Genomic DNA, 24006 nt, shown 5'->3' on the forward strand with positions numbered 1-24006 from the left:
CATACAACGCAAACTCTTTACTATGGCCTAGTTGCTTATTCCCCCCCTGCCCCACACACTTAAGACGTCCTAGCCACACCTGGCCTCCACCTGCTCCTCAACTACTACTCTAAGCGTATTTCAGCCTCCCGGTCTATTTTCCTCTAATTGGGATGCCTCCCCCATCTTCACAGGCTGGGCTAACATCAGGCTCAACCGTGGCCTCCGGAGAGTCCTTCCCTTGATTACTCTGCCTTCGCCTCTACCCTGTTACCGTATTCATGGAAGAGCACTTACCACTACGCCAAATTCTCTCTTATCTGTTTCCAAGTGAGGGCACGGACAGTGTCTATTTTGCTTCCAGGTGTATCCCAGGGCCTAGACCTGAGACTAGCACAGAGCAAGCGAGTGACCCTGCGCTACAACTCCTCCTAAGGCCACCTCCTGGCTTTCAGGCTGGCGCCCGAGTCGTGTGGGGCCTTCACCGGGACCCGCTAGCGTCTCCCCACAACAGGCCCCCTTTCCGGGGCCTAAGGGCGCGCACCCCCTTTCCCCCCGGGGGGCTGGTCGGGAGGGTCGGACGCCCCTGCGGTCGGGTCACAGCCACGGCGGGATTCTGGACTCGGGGGCAGGGGGTGTGGGCGTTGGGAACTCGTGCAGCCACAGCTGTACGCGGCTTGGTTCTGGGCTCGTGGAACCGGCGCGCGAGCCGCCCACCCGTCCAACCCCTCTCCGACCCGTCTCGAGTCTTTAACACGGACTTCTGAAGTGAGGGGTCTGTGAAGAAGGCAGGCCTCCTTCTCAAGAGCAGTGAGAGAAAGTTTAGCTCTGGTCACCAGAAAACGACTTCGAGGGAACCGACTGGAAAACTCACCAGAGAGCGTAGGCTGCACAGCCACCTCGAGAGAACTTGACTGAAGGGAGGAATCGCCGACGCGAGACAACCGAGCGCGCGCTCAGCGCGCGCTGAGCCGCACAGCCGCAGTAGAAGCCTCGCGCGCCCAGGGCGGGGCGCGGAACTGGGGCGGGGCCGAGCAGCTCCTCTCGCTCGCTGACGTGACGGGTCGTGGCGGAAGGGTGTGGACGCGCAGGCGCCGCAGCGGCCCGGGAGGCAGGGGGCGGGGCCGCGCAGGCGCCGTGAGCGGCGGTAGCGGCGGCGGCGGCGGTGGTAGAGGTAGTGGCGGCAGCTGTGAAGGGGTTCCGGGAAGATGGTGCTGATTAAAGAATTGTGAGTAGGGTCGGTGGGCGTGAGCGAGGTTCCGGGACGGCTGTGGTGGGAGAATCATTGATTGAGAAGTGGTGGAATATTCCTAAGAAGGAGCGAGCCTCGGGCCGGCCGCTCCCTGCGCGCACCCCCTCCCCCGGCCCGCGCCCCCGGCCCGCTCTAGGCCCCTCCGCGGCGCGCCCCCAGGCCCCCCTGGCGTTGTCGTGGTAACAGTGCTGCCCTCTCCCCACCCAGGGGCGGAGGCGGCAGGGTCTTAGCTGCAGCGCGTGGCTCAGGAAGGCGCGGCCGGGAGTTTCCGCTAGGACCCGCCTTCTCTCCCTAATCCCCTCACCCCCGTTTGAACCTGGGCCCATCCCCAGGCTCTCGGGTGGGACCCAGCTGAAGCCCAAGGGTGGGGGAGACGCGATGGGTCTGTGGGTTTTCGTCCGGGGTGGAGCCTGTCTGTAACCCGCGGGAGGTGGGCTTGCCAGGCAAAGGTAGCGCTGGTGTCGGGGCTGGAGGTGGGACGTAGGTGCCCTGAAGTTCATGCTGGAGTCGGGAGTCCGGAAAACATGCTCTTCACTGGGCAGTGAAGCTCTCCCTTCACGGGAGAGCCATCTTTCTGCTCTGAGTCTCAGTTTCTACATCTTTAAGATGGGGTGACACTCTGGGCCCCGTGTACTTCCCGGGGTTTAGATGAGGCGTTAACATGTGGTTGGTCAGATAAAAGGGTTTCCAGGTGCATCAGACCGGCGAAGTGGTTTTGTTGAAAAGTTACGGCATTTCCTACCGGCAGGGATTGTGAATATCACAGGAAATCTGGTTGGTAGGGAATGTTCAGCTGTCACAGCTGGTTCGTGTTGTCAGCATCCCTTGGGCAGCTAGGGATTTCGAGTGTGGCCCGTTCTTGGGTTTTTCAAATGCTCTTTTGATTTTAAACTCTTAAAATTCTTGGCTTAATTTAGCTAACTCCGGACAGCTTATTTTTAGTGTTCTCAAACTTCTTTTAAAAAGTCACTCCTGTCGCTTCTTTGCTTAAAATTCTTCAGACTCCTTATCTCACTGAGAATAAAAGCCAATGCCTTTACTATAGCCTAGGAGGTCTTAACACTGTTTTGTGCTGTGATTTCAGTTACGTCCCTTCCCTTGTCCCTTACAAGCTCACAAGTTTTCTTGCTGTTCCTCCACTACTCCAGGAAAAGTTCAGTTCGGGGCCTTTCTGCTTGCTGTTCCCTCTGCATTAAGAGCTCTTCCCTCATCTCACTAACTCACCTCATTTCAGGTCTTTGCTTAAATATCACCTTAGGGAATCCCTCTCTGAAGATCTAATTGCACCCCCTCCCCATTTGGTGTTTGCCTTCCCTGCTTTATTGTTCTCCACAGCAGTTATCACCACTAACATGCAGCACAATGGTTATTTTTTTTATTTTACTAGATGTGTTCTCTCACTGCATGTAAACTCCACGAATCTGTCTGTTTTGCTCACTCTAACATCCTCAGCTCATAGAATAGTCTCCAGCACATAGTAAGTGTTCAATAAATATTTGTTAAATAAATTAATGGAAAATTATAACTTTATTCAGTGACAGGGATCCTGAGAAAAGACATTTTCAGTTAAAGCTTATTTATAGTATTGAACTTCGGATTTATAAAAATTTTTCTTCCAAGTCGTTTGTACAATGTATCATGCAAGTGTTATCTCATTTATTACTCTGAAGTTTTTGTAACTGATAAGTGGCAGATATTAAGACTTCTGGAGGAAATAAGACAGGAGGAAATTGACTTGGCCCAAGTCACATAGCATGTGCATTGCAGAACTGATTTTAGGTCATAGATCTAGTCATTTTTCTTAGTTATTTCCTCCCTCCTAAAATGTGAATTAAGTGTTCAGTCGATCCCTTTGACAGTTATGTGAGTAGTATCAGGCTAAATCATGGAAAGAAATTCTCATTGGGAATTTGCATGCCTGTGCGTTTTGTGAATCATTACTTTCTTTATAAAAATTTTAATGTGCCGAGGTAACAAGTGTTGAAATGTGTTCAAGGTATAATACTTTTTCTGGAGGAGTTATACAATTACATTTCTTAATGTTCACTCCTCATGTATGTCTCCCCTAGACTTTTTTTTTCCTCCTAGAGTTTGTTTTTTTTTGTTTGTTTGTTTTTTTTTTGGCTGAGGCGTGGCTTGTGGGATCTTAGTTCCCCAACCAGGGATTGAACCTGGTCCCTTGGCAGTAAAAGCATGGAGTCCTAACCACTGGGCCGCTAGGGAATTCCCATTTTCCTTCTAGACTTTTTGAGGTCAGAGGCTGTTTCTTATTTTATAAGTATTCCCGGTACCACACAGCATCTAGTCTAGCACACTGTAAGAACTCAGTGTTGTTTAACAAAAAAAATGATTCTTCCTACTCACACGTCAACTTTCTAAAATTGTTTTTGGTCAGGAGCAATGAATAGGTCATTCCTATGTGAAGATGTTGGTAAACTGTAATATACTTCGGCAAATGTTTGTTGTCTTTAAAAATGCCATCTATTTTTGACATGAATTAAAAGGTTAGAAATAACTTTCTCAGGTTGGGGAGTTCCCTTCGGGTTGTTGCTTAAGCAATAGATGAAATTGCCATTAGTGTAAAAGTCCTGGTTTTAAAGAACTATTTGTAGTTCGATCTGGAAAATTATTTTAGAAGGATTTTCAGAGAAGTTTGAAAAATTTCAAATTGCTCTAAAAGTTGAATACTGCTTTTAGAATAATAATACAAAATCAAAGCCTGTTTCTTTTCTCTTTTTCTTAAGCAAATCTTGAAGAAGTTACTTGACTCATCATTCATTCACAATGTCTTTATCAGTCATTTTCATTTCGTGAAGTAAGTTTCCCTGAAAGTGTTAGTATATAAAAATAGGGATCTTCCTACTAGTAAGTAGTTGTTAAAATTACTCAGCAGTGATTCTTTGGTTTTGTGAAACTTTAGGGAAGTCTTTAACTGTTTCCTTTCTGTTCTTCCATTTCCTCGCATCCCAGCATCCTCATTTGGACCTTTGTACATCCTTACCCTGCCTCCCAAAAGATGGCTTTTCCTCACCTTCCTGCTTCTCAATGTTTTTAACCACCTACAGATGACGCCTTCAGGTTAGCTGTAGTTATGTCACTTACCTTTTGGAACAACCTTCCAGGATTCCTTGTTGTCTAATAAATTTAATAGATTTCTTACCATTGTATTCCAGACCCTGATAATATGCTCCCAAACTGTATCTTTGTCTGTATCTCCCAAAATATGCTCCCAGCCTGTATCATAGTCTTCCCCCTGCCTCCGCCCTAGTTCATTTTCTGTTACTGAGACAGTGAGCAAGTTAAGTTAGTGTGTACCCTGAGGAGACAGCTAAAATGATTAGGTGTGGAAGGATTTTGTATAACAAGTTTATTCTTGATGAGAATAAAAATTAGTAACCACTGTGACTTTGAGAATGTTTGTTGTGTTTAGATGACCATTATCAGAAAGACAGAGTGATGAGTGACCCCCAGTAGTCAAGGAGGAGGGAGTAGCAGGAGATGTGTTTTACACGTGTTGGAGATTAAGGTGATGTGGGCTTTCAAGCATCGTTTGAGGAGACTAAGGAGAGAGAAACAGGTGAAAAGTGAGCTGAAGAGAAGTTGGAATGAGGAAAACTACTGGGAATTTTCTGTAAAATGAAAATTGAGGTGAATGCCATGATATTTTTTTTTCTCTCCTCATAGTAGAAAGAGTTAAATAAGATTTTAAATGGCACTGCTATGGTAGCTTGATGGTTAGGAGGGAAAAGTCTGAGAATGACCAGGCCAAAAATGAAAAAGTTGCTATCTTGGACACCAGCTATTATCATGAGACATTTGATATTCAGGGATGGCCTTGGTTTTCGGAGCTTATTGTGGAAATAAGTGTGAGGGTACTTCCCTATAAAAATCTGGAGATAAAATGCAATATCCTGATATACAAAATAATACATCATAGAATTCTTTTTTCGAATTCATCTTTAGGAGCATTATGCCTCTCTGCTGGTCCTTTTGTATGTACAGTAACAAACTCTTGGACAAGATCGAACACAGAAACCTTATATTGAAAAGGGGTTATATTTATAAAGTTCAACGTATTTTCCATGGTAAAGTTTTTTCTTACTAAGTCTAAAGGATCTTTTACTTGTTTTTCTCAATAAAATTGAGGAATAATTGGGTAGTGGGGAACAGTTTTTGGAGGCATTCATTCGTGAGATTCAAGACATGTATTCTGGGAGAAAGTATCATAAAAACAAAATGCATAATATATAGATGGAGAATGCAACCATACTAAAAGTTTCACAAGGACAACCTGACCAGGCAGTCTACAAATAATATATCCTGTACCCTGCAATGTTCAGTGATGAGTTTTCTCTTGTTCCTTTACTCCTCACAAGAATCTCTACAACTGCGTTTTTGGGGTCCTGGTATAATGAGGATGCTAAATGCAAGTGATTGTTGAGAGCCAGGAATGGGTAGTTTTATTTCCCCCATTTAAAAACTCTTATTTAGAGCTGTAGTCATTGCAAAGACCCTCTTCCATAAACAACATCTTGTACTAAGCTATCATTGGATTTAAAACGAAAGCTCTTTAATCGTGGAGATCTGTGTTTTAAAGCCAACTATTTCATGTTTAACGTATTTGTTATTCTTTTGTCTTTTTAGCCGTGTGGTTTTGCCATGTTCGGTTCAGGAGGTAAGTCTTGCTTACATAGTTTATTTTGATACGCTAATCTAAAGACATATTTTCATTGTATTCATTTACCTTTACTTTGCAGTTTATGTGACAGAGTGAATTATGATGTGTTAAAGATAATTAATTGTAAATGAATTTCTGTTAACACTGCCTTGTTTTGGAAGGCTCTCAGAATGTAGATTAACTTCCTGTCTGGTGCAGGAATTCTGTCTACAGTATCCCAGAGAAAGAAGGTTCCAGCCTCAACTTAGGCACTTTAGGGTTAAGTCACTTGCTGCTTGGAGAAGCAGCCTACTTTACTGTTGCATATTTTAAACATTTGTCATTACTTTAAACCAAAATCTGCTTTCCTATAAAGTTTGCCTGTTGTTTACGGTTCCTTCCACTTGAGCAAAGAGAAGTAAGCCTGTTCTGTCTTGCACATGGTGACCTTTCAGGGTATTTTTTGGACAATTCTCTCTCCTCCTCCTGGCCCTTTTGTTCCATCTTCTCTGCGTGAGGTCACAAGGTTAAACATTCCCAGCACATTCATTTGGCCTAATATAATGTGATCTCCAGACTTTCTCACAAGCTCGTCTCACTGCTCACTGCACGTGCTGTAGTTGTTGCTCCCAACTGAAAAAGTGTTCCCAACACAGTCTGACCACAGAACCGTGAGAGATCATTGTCTCCCTTGATCCGCACGGTACAGAAATGCATCACCTATTCAGAACTTGCATGTCCTGCAGTTGTAGCTCTCAGTAGTATAGCCAGGAATGAGGATAAAAGCAGAGACAGCTTCTGAGAAATCAAGATACGTGTAGGAAAACCCATAAAGGCCTTTGGGTCCTTCTGTAACTTGCGCACAGCTTGCACTCTTAGGTTATCTGGTTTTCCTAGAGCTGACACTCGATTAGAAGCAGTGAATTGGAAGTGGGACAAAACAAACTGATAACCTAAGACGTGACAGCTGACAGAAGGCAGACAGAAAAAAAATAAAATGCAGGAACTTAAAAGGAGTAGCTGTGTGTCACTGTTTCATGTAGACTTGAACATAGCCGCATGTACCTCAGTAGTGCCTGAGGTTTCTGTATTAAAGTGAATTAGAACACTCGAGACAAGCCAGGCACCCCTATTCTTTACTTGTACAATTGTTTGAACTTGAATGTGGAAATTGACATTTGTTTCTGTTAAATTTTTCTTTTGGTTTCAGCTAGTTTCTGAGTCTTAGTATTGTCACCCAGAATAATCTCAGCTTTTTGTTATATTTGGACTTAATAAAACATGCCTCTTGTCTTTAAGTTATTCTTAAAAATGAGAATGAAAGCCTAGTAGCATGTGGCAAAATATCAGTCCATTAATAGCATATTTTTGGATACTGTTGTCCTTCCTGTGTAAGTCTTTGTTACTCTGTTCCTGACCAAGATCAAATTTACCCTCTGGCTTAGAGACATTTTAATCATGTTTTCAAAATATCACAGTGTTGAGAAGTATATTTTGAAAGACGTAAGGATTATAGCATTACTGGACTAACCCTGGTGTTGTATCATGAAAACCAAAAGAAAAAAGCCCTTTCTGCAGTCTAAAACCTCTACAAAAACTTTTTTGATGCGTTTAAGAAATCTTTCCAAATTGAGTGTGTGTGTGTGTGTGTGTGTGTGTGTGTATGTGTGTGTGTGTGTGTAAATTAACCTGCAATATAGCATCATACTCCCATGGGCTTTTTAGATATGAATATTTACTAAGCTTACAACCACCTCTGTTTTTTTATTCCTCAAATAAAATGTTAGTTTTGAATTATTACTTTTGAGAGGTAGCTTTTCTTTGAAAATATGCTTAAAAAAGAAAAAGACCTTTCTTCAAGGCTGTCTTCATTGGAAGGAAGAAATTTAGCCAAATTTGTAGAGACTGAAGATAATGCCATGATTGAGTCACTAGAACAAATTAGAACACAAGAACTTTGCTTTTTATCATTTGTTGGAATTGTTAGAAACTCCAGATTGGCATAGAACAATACTGCCCACCTACAGGTATTGGTGAAGTCCACTGAGAATTCTCATTCACTTTAAAATGAAATAGAAACCACTATCAGCAATTTCTTGCCTTTTATGGTAATACTTGGATATTTATAAATACTTTAAAAACAGTTTCTGTTTACTAGAGAACTTCATAATTAACTGTTCTGACCCTGGGTACCCAGTACTGTTTGTGTTTAGGTGGGCAAGGGCCAAATCAGCCATGTCATATACATAAGCATGGAAAAGAACACCCCAGAGGTCTACTAAAATTTAGACTGTAATGGTTCTTTGTACTTGCAGGCTTTTATTGTTACACTGTATATCCCTCCTCATTATTGAGAACGGTATTCTGATTGCTCTGCTTTCTTATTTGGCGAAGTAACAATTATGTTCCTTCCATACCTTCTTTAGAAGTTTGTGAAACTAAATGAGGTATAATAGATATGAAAATGCTTTGGAAAATACAAATGTGTATTTATCATTCAAAAAACTGAAACAAGTGTCAAGATGTCTTGATAAATGGATAGTATATGTTAAAGCACCAGAATATTTGTAACCAACAGTTTTCTTAAATAATGGAAATCTTGTAAAATATTACAGTTTCTTGAAGCTGTATGATCATCTGGTGTTTGTCTCTCGAAACGTATTGATTTCTGATTTGAGTCATGTTTTCATATAGAACATATGTGCTAAATGGTTTGGATGTGCTTTTCTATATCTACAATAAGATTTTAGCACAGGAGGTTCCTGCATTTATGCTGACTTATTGAAATTCTTTGATATTTCAGTATCAGGTTGGGCAGCTTTACTCTGTTGCAGAAGCCAGTAAGAATGAGACTGGTGGTGGAGAAGGAATTGAAGTCTTAAAGAATGAACCTTATGAAAAGGATGGAGAAAAAGGACAGTATACACACAAAATTTATCACCTGAAGAGGTAAGCAGGGTGTTCACATTTGGTGCTTAGTCATATAAAACAATCACGCTTTGACTACCCAGCCTACTTATTCAGTATGTAACTACCTAACTCACTAGTAGATGTGCTGAGGTGCTTTAAAAAATTGTAATGTGACCCCCCCACACACAAAAAATTTTTTTTTCATTGTGCTAGTATGTTGCATTTTAATTTTTTGAGAGTGTTTCTCCCCCTTTATTAGTTTTTTGGGGTTTTTTTTGCGGTACGCGGGCCTCTCACTGTTGTGGCCTCTCTCATTGCGGAGCACAGGCTTCGGACGCGCAGGCTCAGTGGCCATGGCTCACGGGCCCAGCTGCTCCGCAGCATGTGGGATCTTCCTGGACTGGGGCACGAACCCGTGTCCCCTGCATCGGCAGGCAGACTCTCAACCACTGTGCCACCAGGGAAGCCCTTTATTAGTTATTTTTAAATTATAAAGTGATCTGTCTGCTTATTAAAAAATTCAAACAGAAGATTATAAATTAAAAACTTAGTCCGCATCTCACATCATCACACACCCATAACTCCAGAGAGAAACTAGAAACAGCCTAGAGTTTATCCTTACAGATCATTTTCTATACGTATTCAAATAAGTTTTTAAAAAACATAGAGGGCTTCCCTGGTGGCGCAGTGGTTGAGAATCTGCCTGCCAATGCAGGGGACACGGGTTTGAGCCCTGGTCTGGGAAGATCCCACAGGCTGCGGAGCAGCTAGGCCCGTGAGCCACAACTACTGAGCCTGTGCGTCTGGAGCCTGTGCTCTGCAACAAGAGAGGCCGTGATAGTGAGAGGCCCGCGCACCGCAATGAAGAGTAGCCCCTGCTTGCCACAACTAGAGAAAGCCCTCTCACAGAAACGAAGACCCAACACAGCCAAAAATAAATTAATAAAAAACATAGAAATATGTCACTTGTATCATTTATTGTTTCCCACAGCAAATGGGATCATACCATACATATGGTTATGCACTTTGCATTAATTTTCATGCAGTGATATATCACGAGCATCCTTTCATGTTGTTATTTAATGCCCTTTCCATTCTTCTTAAAGGTGAGTAAAATTTCTTGGTGTGGACATAGTTTACTTAACCATTCTCTAAATGGTAGGTTGATTTAGGTGTTTTAGGTATTTTTCTTTTTGTCTGTTACAGGTAGTATTTCTGTAAGTCTTTATGCCTTAGGTTACTATTTCTCTAGGAGAAATTCATTACAGTAGGATTGCTGGAAGTCCATGCTCTTTTAAAATTTTGATACTATTGCCAGATTGCCTTCCAAGAGTTTGAGAACATTTGTTTTCCCATATTTTTCTATCTTTTTAATTTTTGCTAATTTGATACACGAAAAATAGCCCCTTGTTTAAATTTGCATTTCTTTATTAGTGAAGTTGAATGTCTTTCATATTAATTTGGCCTTTTGAATTTCCTGTGTGACTTGACCCTTCAAATCCTTTGTTCATTGTTTTTATCTCTTTTGTTTGCAGAGGTTCTTTTGCACATTCTCCTAAGTTTGGCAGTCTAATCTCTGTCTTTGGCATAAATATTTTAAAATAGAAAATGCATACCAATATTTATCCAAGGGCAAAAGATCAGTAATGGTTTTTAGGAGTCTTTTTTTGTCAGTAGTGTCCCCAGTTTATCAAAGGAAGAGGGAATCTGCTCTGCTCTTGGCTTTCTTCTCTTCATGTTGATTAATGCCAGGGTTTTATAGAGGTTTTTAAAATTGCAGATAAGTTGTGATGATTAGTATTTTTCATATTTTCTCAGTTTGAGGCTATTGCTTCATTTATAATGACACATGAATATAAAGTGGGTCATCACTTTGTAGAACCTTAAATTTTACTTTTATTTTCGCTTAGAACACAGCATTTCTTTGTTTCTGATGCAGGTTTGAATGAAGGCAATAACTTTGATTAATCAATTATCCATAAAGACTGTGTTATTCATAGTTTCTGTTAATTTGTTAGCACCTTAAGCATATCTAAAAATGTGCCATTTGAGAGAATTTTAGCATTCTAGATGGTATAACCTATATAATATTTATAGTATTGAATTTACTTATGTTTACTCAGCTTACTTTTCTAGCATTTTATATTTACTCATTAATTGAATTTTACCAATATATAAAAACTCCCTTTATTATAAACATTCAACTCTCTGGAGCATCTAAAATAAACCCAAAAGTTTGATATATAAAATTTTCTGTTGGTCTATGATGTCCATATAAACTTGAAATAGATTCAAAATATCCTTCATTTGAAAACTAAGAGTTGGAATATTGAGAAAATGTTTGATATATTATTACATGGAAAAGACCAGTTGCTAAATTTGTACATAAATAATATGTTGTTTATAATTTTAAAAGTTAATCAGAAAAACGCCTAGAAAGAGATTCATTAAAATGTTAAGAATGTTTTTCCCTTGGTGGTGGAGTTATGGGTGATTTAAATTTATTTTACTCTTCTGTATTTTTGTTTAATGAGAAAGTAAAGAATGATAAATATTAATTTTGAAATATCTGATTTAGGTGACACTCCAGCCATACATAATGGATCTGTTAAGTTCAAGAGGGCTGTATAAATATGGTTAGTGCAAGAGATATTATTATTCTGGAGGGATTATTGGGATGAGGTTCGGAATTCCTTTCAGGCAATTAAATAAAGGAAAACCTTGGCTCTGGAGGCCAGCCTCCCAGCACTGTCTGGCTTCTGGAGCTGCTTCTTCATTCCTAGAAGGAGCTGAAATCATTCCACAGTACCCTTTGGTTTCACCCTTTCATGCACTCCTTTAATCCTCATTGCAGTCCTGAGACATGGGCAGTATACACATTATACATAAGAAGGCACTAAGTTTCATATTTACTCGAAGTCACACAGGTAGTAAGTGGTGGGATGGAGACTGAGCCTGGATTCTGTGATTTCTAATCCCATGCTCTTTTGGTCACAAGTCACAGTCTCAAGGGCCTGCACTGATGAGCACAGGTGTCCCATGAGAAGGGTGAGATGGGGTCTGATCGGATGGTGAGGACTATTTGATGCTCATAGAAGGCTGGCCTTGTCACACTGAGATGGCAGTTCTGGATGGAAGCATGGAGAGGCATGAGACAGGAAAGGGAAGAAGGAAAGAAGGTAGCAGTAATGGATCTCAGACAGTGTGGCAGATAATAGCCACTCTGGTGGTAATGAAAAACAATAAAAAAGCTGTCTGTTAATAAAGACAAAGCAGGGACCCACTGTCACTGTGGTCCCGTGGGGGAGGTCATGGAGCAAGGGCAATCAGATGTCCACTCTCAAAGTCATCAGTGTCATACTGAAGGCACAGTAGCCCCAGGATAACTGTTATGGAAGGGTAAAGAATCATTTAGCAGCAAGTGCTCAGGCCTTCCTGTGGAGGAAAGACCACAGGCATGGCCCAGGACTGGCAGTACAGCCCCATCAGACTTCAGTGTCCTGCAAGGGCATCCGTTCAGCATGCTGAAGACATACCCATAGTCCCTAGAGAGTTTTAGAACTCTCTCCCTGAGGAAGTTAAATTTCTGTCCAGAAATATATGTTCCCTTTTCCAGGACTTATTCCATTGGGGAACCAGTAGTGCTCTGTGCACTGTCACTGTACAGCATTGATAGACAGGCTTGCAGACGTGGCAAACCTTGCTGGGTAAGTTGGTTGGCTGAGGCTGCCAGCACCTTGCTTTACATTTGGGACACTTGAATTCTGAGGTCTGCTTTACCAAGTGTTATCGAGGCCTCTGAATTCCCTCGTCAGTGTGCTTTCCCATTTCAGCAAAAAACACTTCATGGTAAGATATACACACTTAATCTCAGCCAGAAGATTGAGAAACAATCTTGGTGAAGTATTAAAAAATTCAAAATTTAATACATCCATAACATGCTACGTTATTAAAGAAGGAGTTCTCAGGGCTACCAGCCTTACAGTAGAGGTTGAGGAGTAGTATATTTTTCCTACATAAAAATAAAATAAAATAAATACAAAATTTAGTGATCATCGCAAGGGACATTTCAAATGTCTGGTTTCCCTGAGTCTCAGGTAATAGTCCTCTTATGGATTGATATTCTTTCCATTTCCTTTGATAACTTATAGTGAGTGTTCACCCATTGTGATTCTAAGCAGAGGATCTAGTACTTCCTGTGTACTGGTCACTGTAAGTGGTCTAGGTGGGAACTCATTCATTCCCCATGTCAACCTTTGCTAGTGAGGAAACTAGGTCCAGTAACTAAGATTTCAGCAGCTGGCTGATATGTCACTGCTGTTTGGTAGCAGAGATAGCCCAGGAACCCAGGAGGCATTGTGGCTCTTTATCGCTCTCTTTACTGCTGAGCCCTGTGGGAGGAAATTTTCCATTTCCTAAAGTGAACTCCAAAAGAGTTTACAGAGAAATTTCTTCCAAGACCATGGATTTCACCACATCCCATTTTCTCCTAAGTCTTTAAAGTCGCCAGTCTTTATCCAAAATAAAGTTGAACTTAACAAGGTACTTACTCAAGATTACCCATGTATCTCCAATTGTTATAACTCTGTCCAAAGTAAAAACCCTTGGCTCTAAGCAAGCCCATCTCTTTATTGTCCTCGAGAAGTGACCTGTTCCGCCCGTCAGGTTGCTCATAACCTGCTTGGTTTCCTGAGCACAGCTCAGATCTGTCCCGTGCATTCCTTGACTACTTTCATTCATATTGATCCTTCTTCCCTAAACACCATCACTTTTTGTCACTTCTCCATTTGACACCTAATCAGGTATTTCTGTATGCATACATATCTGTCTTGTTGTATACCCCGTTTGCCAAAAAAGTTTGAGGACATTTCCTAAGGTTGTTTAATATACACTTAATAGTGGGTGGTGGGGAGGTGAGACAGAATTTATTGGTTGAAGAATTTTGAAGCTGGTCAAGGAAATGTGGTGCAACTTTTAAGATGGTATTTCAGAGAAAAACTTGCAGCTGTCCTGAGACCTCATACAGACACACTGACCAATCCTTTTGCTATTGTTTTCTCTTCCTTGGGGAAAATCAGCATTACTGTTTTTTATTCCCCATAAGCATTATAATCTAGCCAACTTCATTCAGTCTTGGATGATGGAGAATTCATAAAGCTTTATCAGTTGCAAAATGGCCTCGTTCCTCAAATGTCGAAGCAGAGGTTTTATTGAAAATCATTGTTTAAAAGTTTCATGTGGTTCAAGTTAAGAGCTCATTTTTGTAAGCAACAAGAGTCATTTGCCAGGAACTTAAGTTATGTTCGTGTTTAAAAATGAGAAGTTTAAATCATCTGAGGATGCAAAGGTTGATTACATATGATGTTTCACAGAGATATGAGCATCACTGAGTAAGTATAGTAAGAAATTAATAAATATCAGCCAAATAGAGTAATTCGTTCTTTAGTCGAGAATTAGCTGTCAACACATAATTTTTTTCTCTGTATATAGGCCTGAGTCTTAAGATTTGAATAGTTCAAAGTTTTCTACATCAGGAGTGATCCTATTTCAGAAGAATGTCAGACATTTTCCAATGTAGTTTCTTCTTTATGGTATATTTCATTTCTCATTCCTACTTTCCTTTTGTTCAGTGAAAAATACTTCTTTCTCCTTTTGTTTTTTATAATTCTCTTGAATTTTAGAGTCTTGTTATACCTTCCAGAAGATATTCAGTTTGTGTCTGGCGATTTTATTCCTTTCCCACAAATTGGGGAATTTTAAGTCAGTTTTTAATTTTTTCCCCCTTATATCTCTCCCTTTCTTCCATCTCTAGCACCACTGCGTTAATGCAAGCTCCATGTCTCTCAGACTTCTCAGGTTGCCTCCCTGCATTCATCTCTTGCTGTTCATTCTTTTGACTGTTATAAATAATGCTGCTATAAACATTTGTGTACAAGTTTCTCTGTGAACATATGTTTTCGTTTCTCTTGGGTATGTACATACACATGTACATGTACCTACAACTGGAATTGCATACGGTAACTCCTCACTTTTTGAAGAAGTGCCAGACTTTTCCAAAGTGATTGTACCATCTTACATTCCCAACAACAGTGTATGAAGGCTCCATTTTCTCCACATCACTGCCAACACTTGTTATTTTTGGAATTTTTTTTTTTAATGGCAGCCATACTAATGGGCGTGAGGTAGTATCTCATTGTAGTTTTGATTTGCATTTCCCTGCTGATTAATGATGTTGAGAATCTTCTCATATGCTTATTGATCATTTGTAGATCCTTGGAGAAATATCTATTCAAATCTTTTACCCATTTTTAAACTGGGTTGGCTTTTTATTGTAAGAGTTCTTCGTATATTCTGGATACCAGTCTCCTATCAGATACATGATTTGCAGTATTTTTCCCCCATTTGTGAGTTGTCTTTTCATTTTCTTATATCCTTTGAGGCTTAAAAAGCTTCTAATTTTGACATTCAATTTATGTTTTTTTCTAAGAATTTTATACGTTCAGCTCTTTCATTTAGCTCTTTAATCCATTTTTAGTTAACTTTTGCTGCCGTCCATTCTTGCCCACTCCATTTAATTTTCCACACAAAGCCAGAATGATATTAAAACTTAAATCACATTGTGTCATTCCCCTCCTTAGAGCCTTCAGTAGCTTCCCATCATACAAAGAATAAAATCCAAACTCTTAGGCCTGTGAGAGGAGCCCCATGTGATCTGTCTGCACCCTGCCCACCTCATCATCCTTGTCTTGTATTCCTCTGTTCTTTGTTCACTACAGTCTCACCATGCTGGAGGCCTCCCGAGTGGCCCAAGCAGACCAGATCTTTTGCTATCTTAGGACCTTTGGTCATGCTGGTCCCTCTGCCTGCTCTGGTGTTCGCTGTCTCTTCATGTAGCTGGCCCTCTGCACCCTCTAGTCACCACTGTAGTGTCACTTCCTCAGGGAGGCCTTTCTGAGCACCCTTGCCGCAGGTACTCACTTGCCCACTGCTATGTTCCTTAAAACTCATAGCCTTCAGGAAAGGTAATTTTCATTGTCATTTGTTGTTTGCTGGCCTGTTTTCTGTTTCCCTCCCTGGAAGGTGAGCTCTGGGTAAGAATTGTGCCTGTTTGTACACCATTATGTACATGGTACCTGGCAGAATGGACAGGCAGTAAATACTTTAGTGGATGAATGAATGAGGTCTCCAGTGTCTTTAAGGTATATTTTAGTTGATTATAAAATGAAAGATTATTTATGACAAATTAATGTAGTCTTCAAATTCTTCCCCATGTTTTTCTACATTTTGATGTTTATCCACAGTAGGATGGAGAAGGATGGAAAAATGGAACTTTGAATGGTTTTGTTTGTTTTGTCTACAAGAAGATGTAAACGTTTCATTGGAAAAAGTGCAGTTTGAAATGATTTGCCAAGGTATTATTTATCTCAGGAACAAGATTTTTTTAAAAAGCTCCTACATCAGAAGTTCAGTGTACACAATGGTCATTTATTATGTATCTTTTAAATCATATAAGCCCATTGTTTTCTTCTGCAACTATGACGAAGTTGTCTTACTGCACAACAGATAGGTTCACAACCATTGGTATATTGAGGTTAGATCTTAATATTGATAACACAACTGATAAAACACTTCAGTTGAATTTTACCCTGAAGTTAAGTATTCTTATTTTGTATTCAGAGATGGGGTAGGGGAAGGGCTGTGTATTGGCAAAGTACCTTTGTGCATCTGGACATTATACTATGGCTGACTCTTAAACTCTGAAATCGAGATGTGTTTACCTTGAGGTAAGCACTGTCCTGAATGTTGGTTATCATGAGGACAACATTTTGTGACTAGTTTGGGGGAATAAGAGGAGGAATGTCCTTTTTAATTTGTTTGTTTTTGAAGGTCTAGCTCTATTTTGTTAATTTGGTTAATATTTGTCCCTTTTCTGAGACTCTAAGCTTCCAAAACAGAGTTTCCTGCATGTTAACTAAAGTGACTTCCTAAGTGATACTGAGGTGGAAAACAAGGTACGTGCTTTCAGTTGTGTACGAATGGCACACTTGACCTGCCTTGTTAGGAATATATTAAAGTTGCCATTAATGAAAATTCCTCTCCTTTAAAGTAGAAGTGAAATTCAGTTTTATTTTCTCCATTTATACATTTTCCCTAAATTTAGTCAGATTCATTGAGAGATGTATGTTAATGTTCTCATGTTAAACGTAAAAAACCAGTAAATTTGAAACAAAACTAGCTCAAAGGTTTGGTCGTTTTTAACTAAGTCAAAACATAAAATGAATTGGAATTCGCATGGTAGGAAAAGCATGCTGGAAATAAGACAATAGGCATTTGGAAGCAAGACGATGAAACACTAAAACTTCCTTACAGATTTGGCTCATGCTGGCCATCAGTAACTGACTGCCAGTTTTCTTGTTTGTGTCAGCAAATTTTAAAACTTGATGAATATTAAGGTTTTTAGAATATTGGACACTATAGGAATATAAATAGAATAGTTCAGAGTATGTTTCTGAGCTGGTACACAGCTACTTTTCTCCTGCCTTTTTCTAAGTTGACCAAGTGAACCACTGATATAATCTGTTCGTCATTCTCTCAGATGACAGGTAATCTTGTAGCTAGTATTATAAAACATTCCCCATATGTATTATGTTATACCCTGATTAGACCTCTCCTACATTTAAAGTAGTTTTGGCTCCAGTTTTTTAGCAATGGAAGAAATAATTTGGACTGCTTAGAGATTCCTTGACTTTTAATGTGATATTATTTTCATGTATCCTGTCTTTTTTTGTTTTTTTTTTTTTTGGTTGGAATACATTTATTTCATCTGTCTGTAAACAAGGCATTTTTTTAAAATGCGTATTAAATCAGGTGAGTTAAACTGTAGGGAATTCCTAAACTGTACCGTTCTTGGTACTGCAGAGGCAAGGAAAGGACTGTCCACACTGCTGTAGCTGTGCAGCTCTCTGGCTGGTGTGGGGTTCATTCCATCTACCTTGCTTAGTCTCCAAAATTCAACATAGGAATATCTTTGGTCAACTGCTCAATCTTATTATGGGGCTAGCAGTCCTCTCTGGGTCTCATGTATCTTTAGTTTGTTCTTTCTCTTAGTTTAGGAAATTAAGTTGTGCTTGAAAGTTGTCAGAAAGCAGCTCTGATGGAAAAAATATACGCAGGCCTTCAAGTTGGAGGATATCGTTTTGACATACAGTTATTCAGCCACTTAAAGGCTGGTTACATGAAATAATGAATTAATGCTTAACTCATAGTGTTATTGAGGGATTAAAGTGAAGAAAGGCACGTGAAAGCACCCAGCTGCATGTCAAATTATAATTAAAAAGCAGTAACCACCATTTAGTGAGCTCTCGTTGCACTGCGCCATTGCTAAACACATTACAGATTGTACCTGATGGAATCCTCTCAATAACCCTGCAGAGTAGATAGTATGAAGTCCGTTCAACACAGGAGGAAGTTAAGAGCGCCAAGTAATATGCCCTAGGTCACACAGCTTCTAAGTGGTGATGTTGGGATTTGAATCCAACCTGTGGAAAGCCTGTGCATGTAAAACTGCTTTCTGTACTGTAGGACCATTTACCATCAGTAAAATGGTCATTTCATTTGCACTGCTTTGAAGACTGATAAAACTGATTTTCCATGTTTGTTAACCAGTTGTGTTTTCTGTTTGTGGTGTGTCTGTGGATGTCCTTTGCCCATTTATCTGTTGGAATCTTTCCTGATTATCTCATGAATTTGCAGAAACTCATCATGCATTAATTACATATTTAACCCATCTACTCTGACCATACTTGAGGCAGCAATTAACATTCATTTTCCAAGTCTACAAAATTTTATACTTGAACATATTTGAATATCTTACTCTGTACCTGGATCCTTCACATTATCATTTTTCTTTAAGTTTATTCTGTAAAATGTATTAAAGTACTTTTATTCAGAGTCGTTATTTTGGCGACTATGTACTGCATTAAGAAACAATGTGGTGTAGTCTAAACTGCAGGAGAGAACTTCTGTGTTGTATTATGTGCAGGTTGAATAGCTTCAGTTAACCCTTAGATCTCATATTAGGGGAGTAGGTCAAAAGCCATAAGAAAGAATTGCTTCTATTTTAGAAAACAATAATTTTATATTTGAGTACTCTTTGAAGCAGTCTGATAGCAGCCAACAAAGAATTAATGGTGCTGTTGAAAATATATCCAGTATTTCTCTCCTCAAAGCAAAGTCCCTGCATTCGTGAGGATGATTGCTCCCGAGGGCTCCTTGGTGTTTCACGAGAAAGCCTGGAACGCATACCCCTACTGTAGAACAAGTAAGTCTGGTTCCCAGAAACCGTTTCACCCTTCTACCCTGCGGCTAATGAGGAAAGGGACTGTGGTGCCCGCGCCTTAGAGAAAGGTAACATGAAGCAAGGCCTTCTTTGGGTTGTCGGGGAGTCACTGCACGCACTGGCAGAGAGGCAGCTGGGCTGGGTCCGCCCCCAGGCCCCAGTGAGGGACACGTGTTCATTCCCAGATGACAGGCACCTTAAGGTCCTCCGTTGACCCAGCAGGCTCCACGGGGAGCAAATAAAAGGAATACAGAAACCTTAAGGGTCATTCTCATGCACAAGTGTCATTTGATGTAGTTTCAACAGTCTTTTACTTGTATTGCCACATAGTAGAGGAGGAATATGACGGACAGACTCCTCAAACAGTTTCCTGTTGTTTGCTAAGTTAGCCTTATAAACGATGTTTTGCTTTTGTGACATTATTCTTTTACCATTGTTTTAAAATTAGATTATTGATTCCACAATCTAAAGTATCCTATAGTGTCACTGTTTAGAAGTTGTGTTTTGCAGATATAAACCAAATGTTCTGTGTTGGCAGGTAGTTTAATCTTTGTGACATTAAATATTGTGACAGACTATTTTGGCTCCAATTAATATTCTGACATTTTTCCCCTTTTGTCGCCTACCTGTTCGTTATGCCTCAGTTGTAACGGTGAGTAAAACTCTTTTTGTGTCACATACTCTTCATCTATAAACTTTGCTTTACATAGTAATATTTTCAACTATTTCTTGCTCTTTTCTTAAAACTGCCCACTGCTGCATGGCTGCTCCTCGGTGCTCCTGGCAGCAGCTCGCGCTCCACCTCGTGCTCCATTGTTAAGGGGCTCTTTCCAGCCTTGCCTCAAAACTCTCCCTATTCACTTTATTTTGCATCTGCTACTTCCTTTGAATGCCAGATTCACTCGCCAAACCTCACAGCTTCTTTAATATTAGCCCTGTGTGCTGCATGACAAGCAGGGTTGTTTACATTATTTAAAAGCATGCAGCAATTGGTTGGCCTGACAAGTCTGTAAAAGTAGGCAGCTAATGATTCTTTGTCACTTGGGGATCAGTGTTCCTATGTCAGTCTTCTTATAGAGTCAAAGCATGGATACTTGTGCTGGGGAAAGCTCCTGCAGACATGAGCCCCAAGAACCAGTGAAAGATCACTATCATTTTGCTGTTGTGTTTTCTGCAGAATGAATATATGAAAGATGATTTCTTCATTAAAATTGAAACATGGCACAAACCAGACTTGGGAACATTAGAAAATGTAAGTTTTGACTCTGGGCTTTCAGTGTAGAAGGCCCTGGCAATGGAAATACTGTAGTCATTTTGTCATCACCAAAGTGATGCCACCTGCCTTAGATGAGCACCTGGCCACACCAGGTTGTGTGTGTCAGATTGCGGTGAGGCAAGCACACAGCCAGAAACAAACGGGCCTTCCTTGTCAGTCCCTTGCTCTGGTGTGTGAGTGGACTTCGGTGAGGTTGCTGTTTTTATCATCACCTCTCTTTTCCTGGGACAGGGAAAGCATAGATAAAAATTCACAGATAATTCTTTTCATCTTTTCATCTATGTATTTGCCAGAGCTGCTCTGCATAGCAAAATTGATTGCTTTAATTTCCACCTCCATTCCATTTTGCTGGAATATGGGTTGATTTCAGAGAAATGGCCAAAAGACAGGAGGAGAAGGTACTTTGACTGATTTACAGAAATGTTGACAAGCTCCTGCCTTTTACAAATTGGTGCACATTTATCCCTAAAGTAAATTACCAAAAAATCATTTAAGACTCAGTGTAGTCATTAACTTGGTAAGGTTTGGCAGGGAACTTGGGAGGGCATTTGGTATAGGTTGATGCCTGGTCCAGTGGTTCTCAAAGGTGTGGTCTCTAGACCAGCAGCAGCATCTGGGAACTTGTTAGAAATGCAGACGGCTCAGGCCTCACTGCATACCCACTGAATCAGAATCTCTGGAAATGGGGTCCAGCAGTCTATTTTCTGGTGGGCATTCCAGTTTGAGAACTACCGTTCCAACCTTATGATATGCTGTTATGGGAAAGTAAGTTTATGGTAATTGTGGTAGATTCTTTTCTCCCTGTGGTTTAATGTTATTGGTGCCAATCAGTAGAACTTTAATGATAATTTGTAGTATTTGACTTGAGTTTTTCTTCGAGATGATCATTTGACTTTTCACTTTTTTTTTTTTTTTACAGTAGCTCTAAAATTTAGAGTCGAAATGAGGTATTTTGGTATGCTTTAGTCTGTATGATTTAATTTACCATTTTTAGTTTTCAAATGGGCGTATCTTTGGCAGTTTTTAAACAGTTCTTTATGGGTTCATAGATGGAGTTTCAGAAATAAATGATTGAACAACATGATGTATAGAGGAATTGACATCCTACTGAAACTGAATAGCTTTAGGGTAATCAAATACAGGAGAGGATTTAGACCATACAATGCAGCCTCTTAAAATGTAATTATAACGTCACCTTCTGTTTGTCTAGGACTTAGAGGTTACAAGGACTTTGTCATGTACCATTTGGGTTAAACATAGGTCAGGTACATTTTTTGTATAAATCATCTCTAAGGGCTACCAGAAAATAATGGTGACAGATTTCTGTTAATTTGGCATTATCCTCTTCCCTCTCCCCCTCCCCCACCCCCACTTATTATTTGGGGTTACAGGGGTAAAAGATTTTGAGATCCCTCCAGCCTTCAGGCAAACTAATTTAATGAAATAGCAATTTGGATTTTTTTTATTCCTCATAATGTACTCCGAGAGTCTAAAGATAAAAGATTATGTATGTAAGTGTAGTAGTTTTGCCTAACAGTTTGCTTTGTTTCCTTTCTCTTTGTCATATATAGGTACACGGTTTAGATCCGAACACATGGAAAACTGTTGAAATTGTCCACATAGATATTGCAGATCGAAGTCAAGTTGAACCAGCAGTAAGTATGATGTACAACTCGATGACGTTTTAACCTGTTGCCTTTTACATCTAAAAATTGTTTTATTTTTTTTCTGGTATGACCTACCTTTCTACACTGAAATAAGCCTGGAACTTAGGTCTGGGTCCAAAAAGAGATCAGAGCAGCAAAAGAGATCAGAGAATAAGAGAGAGGGTGATTTGTTTTTTCGTGTGGATTTTACCTTTGTACAAGTGATCCCTCTGAGAAATCCCAGTATACCCAGGATATACATAGGAGTTTGTTTTCATTGAGGGGGAAAAAAATAACATTATTTTACAAAAGAATTTTCTCTTGAGCTTCTTTAAATACTATGGGTCCCTTATATGTTTAAAGTCTGATTAAGAAAACAAAAATTTAATTTACATACAAATTTTCAGTAATTCAGGGCTAAAGTTGTCATTTGTGGGAAATGGTTGATGGTAGAATATCCCAGTCTAACAGTTGTGTAGCTTTCTCTTTTGAGTCTTACTAGATGTAATTATTTGTCCTCTAGACTTTTGACTTAATTAAAAAAAATTTTTTCCCAAAAAGTAAGGACCCTTACTCCTCACCCCAACCCCAGCAATTAAGACCCTTGTTATTACTTTGCCCCAGTTTATAAATGTGAACTCAGTTCTTGTTGTGTGTGGGGTACAGTTGTGGATTTTTTTCGTGCTAAAATAACCAGTGGCCCTCTTCCTGCTAGTCTAGAGAACTAAAGCTTTGCAGTAAGAGTGGCACCCCTTGGTTTGTCGTGGCAAAGCATGGCACATTCAGTTAGGATCCCTTTCCATTTCATTTTTGTGCTTATTCCCTGAACTTGAGCAGTGTTGTAAGCTGAACAGAAATAACCCAGATAATAAATGTCTGGTTTTGCCACTGAAATTGAAAGGTAAGCTTTCAAAAACAAGGGTTCGACCTTTTTTCAGAAATCACTGGGGTTGGGACTGCCAGCAGTGACCCTCTGCTAGGCCAGGTCCTGTTCTGTTTAGGGCCCCCTCCCCGATAAGAAGTGTGAGCACCGATAAGGGACTCTTGTCATAGAAATTCTTAAATTTTAGTCATGCTGTGATTTGAAGTTATTCCTTTTTAGTGATATTTCCACCTCTGAAGTTATATTGGACTTTTTTATCCTTAGAAATGAATGTATGTTCTGTTTTAAAAACAATATTCAGGTGTCTGTTTGGCCCCTTTATCTCTCTTGGTATCTCTTCCAGCCATGAGTTCGTGTATGTTAAAGAGTGGTGGTAGGGTGAAAGATCCCTGGGAGTGGGTCACTGATGGCTAGGTCAGGGTAGCTCAGATGCCTGGAGCAGCAGTGCTGCCCACCGGGATTAGGTGAAGGCACTCGGATCGTATTGTGGGTGTTTGACTAAGTTGTGCTGGCCAAGCAAAACGGTCCAGTCTTGTGGCTCAGAGGTTTGCATTCCACCTTGTTCTCCAGCAGAGCACAAGGCACCTTTGATTTTGCCGGGGTCACAAGAGTAGTTCTTTGTTCCTGTCCTCAGGCTAAAATGGGCTCCCAAACAATGTTTGCAGGCAACAGTGCAAGGGGAAAGAACAGTTCAGGCTGATTGTGCAAGAGCTCTGGAGGCCCTCATTCCCTTCCTTCCACCGCAGCCTCACCTCCAGAGAGGAGGGAAGGCACTGCTGGCCCGGGATGCACGATAGCAGCATTGCCACAGGGCTCTGGCTGGAAGGCACCACAGTGCAGAGGCTCAGCAGGTGGCTCTCTTTTTGGAAGGATGTGTGTGTGGGGTGGGGGGGATAGATAGTGAGAGAGAATGGATTGGGCCCAGATGAGAGGGGTCTGCATTGTTGAGTCCATGGCGCTGTCACTGAAAACATACACTCTGAAACTAGATTGGGCTTCAGATTCAAATTCTGAGGTCTTGCTACCTACTGGCTATTTAGTTACTTAACCTCTCTCCCTGATTT

At 40.4% G+C, this 24006-nt stretch overlaps 1 protein-coding gene and 1 non-coding gene across 3 annotated transcripts in view; both read left to right on the forward strand.

Moving 5' to 3' along the window:
• Positions 1-1110: 1110 nt before the first annotated feature.
• Positions 1111-24006, forward strand: part of PITPNB (phosphatidylinositol transfer protein beta) — a 61786-nt gene continuing 38890 nt past the window's right edge. Inside the window, exons 1-7 of one of the 2 annotated variants that reach the window (XM_065889683.1) lie at positions 1111-1207; positions 5876-5906; positions 8692-8837; positions 19028-19119; positions 19782-19789; positions 20315-20389; positions 21985-22068. In XM_065889683.1, coding sequence (XP_065745755.1) covers positions 1188-1207; positions 5876-5906; positions 8692-8837; positions 19028-19119; positions 19782-19789; positions 20315-20389; positions 21985-22068 — 456 coding nt within the window. In that variant the 5' untranslated portion in view covers positions 1111-1187. The remainder of the gene's footprint in view (positions 1208-5875; positions 5907-8691; positions 8838-19027; positions 19120-19781; positions 19790-20314; positions 20390-21984; positions 22069-24006) is intronic. The other variant, XM_065889684.1, reaches the window with a different exon arrangement.
• On the forward strand, positions 12694-12818 carry LOC136133334 (small nucleolar RNA U109). The gene has a single exon (XR_010656486.1). It is a non-coding gene; the product is annotated as a small nucleolar RNA U109 (small nucleolar RNA).

The sequence above is a fragment of the Phocoena phocoena genome, chromosome 13 (assembly GCF_963924675.1).
Source record: "Phocoena phocoena chromosome 13, mPhoPho1.1, whole genome shotgun sequence".
Taxonomy (NCBI): domain Eukaryota; kingdom Metazoa; phylum Chordata; class Mammalia; order Artiodactyla; family Phocoenidae; genus Phocoena; species Phocoena phocoena.